The sequence below is a fragment of the Centruroides sculpturatus genome, unplaced genomic scaffold, assembly GCF_000671375.1.
Source record: "Centruroides sculpturatus isolate CEXI.00-Female unplaced genomic scaffold, Cexi_2.0 scaffold1261, whole genome shotgun sequence".
NCBI lineage: Eukaryota > Metazoa > Arthropoda > Arachnida > Scorpiones > Buthidae > Centruroides > Centruroides sculpturatus.
This window is the reverse complement of record NW_019385587.1, coordinates 168,662-175,323: the sequence shown is the minus strand read 5'-3', so window position 1 is coordinate 175,323 and position 6,662 is coordinate 168,662. Positions and strand designations below refer to the sequence as shown.

General features: G+C 36.2%; 1 protein-coding gene across 1 annotated transcript; it reads left to right on the top strand.

Moving 5' to 3' along the window:
- The first annotated feature begins 1,933 nt into the window (after positions 1-1,933).
- On the top strand, positions 1,934-3,145 carry LOC111640369 (testis-specific serine/threonine-protein kinase 3-like). The gene has a single exon (XM_023386386.1). It carries the CDS (start codon positions 2,122-2,124, stop codon positions 3,031-3,033), a length of 912 nt encoding a protein of 303 aa, XP_023242154.1. The 5' UTR covers positions 1,934-2,121; the 3' UTR covers positions 3,034-3,145.
- The last annotated feature ends 3,517 nt before the right edge of the window (positions 3,146-6,662 follow it).

The following is a 6,662-nucleotide window of genomic DNA, read 5'->3' as shown; positions in this document are numbered from 1 at the left end:
GCTGTTCCGCGACGAAAACAAGCTTGAGCAACGGCGATATCGAATGGTGCACACTCAGTAAGTTATCGTACAATTTTTTGTTTATAGTGTAGTTTATGCGGATTATTCCCAAAAAATATATACGTATTTTGGAAATGTTGAGTCGGATTAGTCTAGAATCGATTAATTTTATGGAAGAAAACCTTTCAAACAGCCGTAGTCCGTAAACTTTACACGTGTCGGGCTGTGATTGGCTGTGACTCCTACGAAATTGATTCATAAAGAACGGAACCTATCTACCGTCTTATAGGGGGATCTACTGTATAAATATCTATGGTACTTTGGTACTCAGGTAAATTGCGCATATATCGTCACCTTTGCCTGAGAATTACTATAATGCGTATTTTTCTGTGTGGATAATTTTCTATGTAGGCATTTTCTGTGTGAGCTATTTACCGTGCGCTCATTTTTTTTGTGTACGTATATATGACAGTGGTTTTTTTTCCCTGTGTGCCATTTCCTCTCAGAAAAAAACGCAAGTGTAAAAACTCTCTGGCTTTTTGGTAACTACAGAAAACACCTTACACACAGTGGAGTAGCGTTGGTGTCAGCCGCCCGGAGCGGAGGAAAATTTCGCCGCCCCCTTATTTAAGTATCTCAATTTAAAAGACTAAAATTCAGTTTCGTCACAGAATAAGTAATGAAAAATTCCGTGCTCATTTCAATCGGTCCGAATCGTAAGTGCAACAAAAATATGAAATAAAATGGTTTAAATTTTTACAAGATATTATTATTATTTATTGTGAAATTTTGCCGCCCCACTACGCTACGCCACTGCTTACACATTATAATAATTATTCCTATCTTTGGTAGAGTCTTCAAAAGTATTATCCATAGCGTAGAGCCTAGCCAGTTAAACAACCCCTCTTTTCAATGTTCCTACTTTACTGATTAGCCGGCGTTACTGCTTCCTGTGAGTGACTATAGATTTTACACGGGGCGCAATAGTCTGTGTAACTTAGGCCAACGACAACAAGACAAGAGATTTTAAGTGATTTGCAATTTCCAACCTCACTTTTCTCGTTTAATTTTCAATATTGCTCTTTACTGCTTGACACATGTCAGCCGTTGAGAATGCACTATAAACCTTACCGAGTTTGATCAAAATCGGTGACCTCAATGTCATGCCATCCCCTCGTTCGTAAATTTGTTCACAATCATTTTCAATGCTACCTTTAGCTTGGATCAATGTATCATTAATTTAATATTGTTAATCATTATATTGTGATTTAGACACAGAATAAACCATTCTATTAGCTTCGGCAGGCCATTTTTATATATCGACTCTATATAATGAAATCACGTACTTCTTCTAGACTCCAGTGGTTCCCAACCTGTGCAACCTGTGTCGCCGCTCGAGGAAAATAAAATAAATAAAAATTGAACAAAATTAAAGAAAAAGAAACAATTTGTCAAGTTAAATTTCATATTGCTGCCTTTCTCAATTACTGTACATATCTTTGTGAATTAGGATTCTTCGCCTATACAAGTACCAAAAACAAAATACAGAAGAAGCTTAAATGCAAAACCAGACATTCGCAATCATCATTAATTGAACCTAAAATAAGAAAACTGTGCAAAAATGCAAACACAGGTGTCTCATTAAACGTGATTTCATGTTATGTCTTAATTTAGGCTCCTCCTAAGGTTGAGAACCGCTATTGCAATAGTTCCCAACCTTTTTCGGGTGGTGATCCCTTTTTATAAAAGCCAAGTGACCCGCGACCCCGATACAATTGAAAAAAGCATTTTTAATAAGGTAATTAAAAAAACCATAGGTTGGGAACCCGTGCTATAGAGGAAAAAAGAAGCAATGTCGTTAAATCACATGACAGTCGTAGCCAATCACCGTGACGATTCATTCTTACTTCTAAGCGCATGTGTATTCCATCCACTCAATTCAAGAACAAAAGAATTTTACTACAGCTATTGTTTAATTGCTTTCGGTTATTGTGTAACAATACACAAATTATTCGGAACAAAAATATTATTACCGAACATTGAAATTGAAGATAGGCTATATTTACTAAGTCGTAATACCGAGCGAATATAGTAATATAGCAGAGAGGCATTGTTCAATACATGGATATAAAAGAAAACAGAATTAACAATTTCAATCAAATGACGTTTTGCGAAAAACGTATTCATCCGGAAGAAAAACTGTTGAGAAATCGAGGATTTGTATTGGGTAAGAAACTCGATTCCGGGACTTTTTCCACGGTAAGATTAGCCGAAAGAATAACCAGTTCTTGCAATAGTAAAATGGCTGTTAAAATCATAAATCGTTCAAAAGCATTGAAGGTCTTCGTTGAAAAGTTCTTACCGAGAGAATTACAAATTCTTTCTTCTCTAAAACATCACAACATAGTTCAGGTTTATTCTATATTTCATCTGAAAGAGAACACTTATATATTCATGGAATATGCACCAAATGGTGATATTACTACGTACGTACAGAACAATGGAGCTTTATCTGAATCGCTAGCTAAGAAATGGTTCGTCCAAATTTTAGAAGCGCTACGTTATTGCCATCGTAAAGACATCGCCCATAGAGATCTCAAGTGCGACAACATTCTACTCGATATCTACATGAACGCAAAATTGGCCGACTTTGGTTTCGCTCGACACTGTACTGATTTAGCAACGCAGAAGCAAATATTCAGCGAAACTTACTGCGGAAGTGTGGCTTACGTAGCACCCGAAGTAATTATAGGCAAACCTTACGACCCGAAGCTTTCTGATATTTGGAGTTTAGGCATTTGTCTTTACGTTATGATGAATAACGCCATGCCTTTCAACGATAAAAATGTCAAAAAAATGCTGCGAAACCAAATAGCTAATAAATGGCAATTTCGTTCAAACTTGAATCTGAGTATTAATGTAAAAGAATTAATTAAAAGTATTTTACAACCTTACAGTATTCGAAGACCTTCTTTGAGAACAATCGCTCATCATCCGTGGATTATCGAAAATATTCATTCTGGACATGCATAATAATAATGATTTAATAAGATGTAAAAAAAAACTATATAATTTTTGTACATCTAAACATTTTTCAATTTCACATACTTTAGAAAAAAAATCTTAAAACACAAAATCTCTTTAATGGCATATTGTTTTTAGAAATTAATCTGAATTTTTTGATAAATTGTCATATCTTTACTTTGATTAAAAATGATTTAATAACTTTAATTGTATTAATTTTATTAAATATTATTCTAAAAAATAAAAATTGTTTTTGAGTTATACATTCTTACCCCCACTCACACAATAGTAAAAATTTATTGGGACCTCTTTCACTGAAACATTTACAACACTGAAGAACTGTCGCACGTGTTCTCTCGGTTATTGTGCTATTTCATTATACAGAACAATCGTAAACACTCAGCATGGGACCACACCCTTCTGGCTCCGCCGACTGGTGAGATCACAGCTTACACTACACAACTTTCTTGAAATTTACATATAGATATATTTTCTAAATGATAGTGGTTTTTTTCCAACTCTCCGTCACGCAGGCACTAGAATGCCCTTTTTCGGGTCGTCTTAACAGCATTATAGGCCCCTGGGCAGAACAGTGCACTAGGCCCTGCCCACACAACCGGCGAGTAATCGGAAAATTAGCATTAAATTTTAGTCTGTGCATAAATTAACATGGGGCCTCCGGACAACTGCACGGCGTGCCCATGCGTTAAAGATGGCACCGTTTCCACGGCTGTCATGAATTCGACCAGGTTGAGGTGGGATAACAAGAAAAATTACTGCCAATTCCACGAATATAGAATGGAAGCGGCTGGACGGTAAGAAAGGACATATATTTTATTATAACAATCTCAAAGCTATTCTCTCATTCTAAATCATTAACTCATTCTAAAATGACTTCGATATGTAAAATTATTATACGTCGGTATAACAAATTCCGAATACATTTTAACGGAAGATAGCGATCCATTTCGTTGATTACAATTAATAATTGCTTCATTAATTTCATCACGACCGGACGCAGCTTACATTTGAATAATTGTATTGGTTACTTCATCCTTTTCGACCATCCGACCAATTCGCTTGCGACAATTGTTGTAATCATAATTTTAACTACGTCCACCATTTTGCTTAATATGGTTTGTAAACTTTCGTGATCCAGCCTGTTTTGACAGCCATTATTAGTTTGTAGATTGGTACAGAGTGGCTATAGCGCACAGATTTCTTTACATCTGAATCTGACATGGAGCATTTTGTTTAAATTTTACAAAAAAACAAAAAATCATGTTTTTGAAGTTTTTTTAACCTCTTTCTACCCTGTGGACACTAAGAAAGGTCACTCATTTAGCAAGCCCATTGTGGATTCGGCCAGGCCCACAATAGAGAGGCCGGGTAGTGAAGGACGGGGTCCGACATCTCCGGACGGACCACCACCCGAAAAATTTCTGGGGCTTTTTCGATCCGTCCGGATTCGATCCCGGGTCACACAGGCTGCCACCTTCGCCGCTCGGCCATTTGGCCGTCATATTTTTGAAGTTAGAAATAGAGTTGCCAACTCGTCCGGATTCTTGGGGACACTCCCGGAATTTGGCAAAAATTTTTAAATTCTCGGACTCCTAAATCGGGGCTATTTCTCCTCATTTACTGGACACGAATATCAATAGACAAGGTTACAAATTATAATAAAGCATGATACTAAGATACTAAACAATAGGCGACAGCATATTGATATTAAGAGTTGAAAACATCAAATCTCCTAAAATTTTCTATTCCTGTAATGACGGGCTCCTGGAGTCTGTCATTACAGGAATAGAAAATTTGGGGAGATTTGATGTTTATAAAATTTACATATAGAAAATTTACAGGAATAGAAAATTACTCTTCGAGAGTTGGCAAGCTCAGGGATCTTCCATTAATTATGTGTATAGTCAGGGCCGGATTAACCCACTTTGGGGCCCTAGACATTTTCTTCTTCCGGGTCCCCTCCCGGCTCTTTCAATTAATAAATCTTGTTACTATTATTTATATTAAATTTCATACGGACACTGCAGCTGCTTTATAAAAAATAAAAGCAAAATTATTTAACAATATTTCACAGGATTTAAGAATACATATCTAATATATAATCGAGACGGGTTGATGATAATGATAATAATAATCAGCGCAGAGCCCAAACGGTTAGGAGTTGAAAGTTGAAATTTGGTACACAGATAGGGTACGTCAGAAAACGCACACTAAGAAGGGGTTTTTCGAAATTCCCCCGGGGGGAGAGAGATAGGATTAAAACTTTTATATGGATACGAGCTCAAACGGTTAGGAGTTGAAAGTTGAAATTTGGTAGACAGTTAGGGTACGTTAGGAGAACGCACACTAAGAAGGGATTTTTCGAAATTCCTCCCCACGGGGGAGAGGGACAGGATTAAGGCTTAACGCTTCCATCAACAATGGAAGTGTTAAGTAACAATGGAAGTGCTAAGTAACAATGGAAGTGTTAAGTAACAATGGAAGTGTTAAGTAACAATAACAGTTTTAAGTAACAATGGAAGTGTCAACAATGGAATTGTTAAGAGAAAGCGACATGCAAGACGCAGATGCAGTTTTTTTCGTTTTTGCGGGAAATCGAACATATTTTTAGACCCATCTAAAAATTTTCTAATTAGTCTGGAAACAAGGGGACCCAATTCTTGCATTCTGTGAAAACTGGTAAGGTTGACTGTAACATAATAATCTTTATCTTAGTTATCGTTACTTTTGCCCGAGCAACGCCGGGCCCACCTGCTAGTAGTTAATATTATTCTTATCGCTATAAAGAATATTCTAAATTATTGGGAGTTTTACATTCAATAAGAAGAAACATAAGAATACGAGGGTTGTTCTAGACGTTTGTCTCATTTATCTATCCCTAGACGTTTGTCTCATTTATCTATCCCTAGACATTTGTCTCATTTATCTATGCGATGATCCGGCCCTGTGTATAGTTTAAGGAAGGGAGGAGGTTTGGTTGCCGACTTTCGGAGTAACAAATTCCGAACACATTGTGGAAAAAACACTACCGTAACTTAAAAAAATCAAGCAAAGAATTGCATAACTTTCCTGGCTGCTAGGACATTTTATTTAAAATAAAACTTTTATGTTTCTAATCATAATAAATAAAATTACGTATATCGCTATATGCTATGATTTTATTATAAAAACTTTTTATATTATTAATTTTTATAAAATGGCAAAAAGTTTAATTTTAAGAGAAGTCAGAAGTTTTATTAAAAGAAAAAAAATGTAAATGCTAATAACAGTAAAATCTTCTCCCCTCTCGAGATATGACGCTTGATCCTGCTGTATCTCCTCACACCCGCAACCTCTAATCATCAAAATTTAGTAGCATCAATACACCTTAAAAAAAGCTACCATGCCATTTCGTTTTTTAATCATTGCGGCCTTGGTGAAGGCCGAAACATTCGGCGTTTTCGTTAAAGTTCTGTTACTGGTATTTAAAGGTTTTGTTTTTATTTGATTTTATTTGAAATCGTTTCTTTTAAAGATCGTTCGAAACGTCGAATTCCGTCATTCTGCTTCTGCTTCGAAGTAAAACGTGGCCATAAACTATCGTCGGGAAACGAAAGAAGAAACTCGAGCCCCCGAGT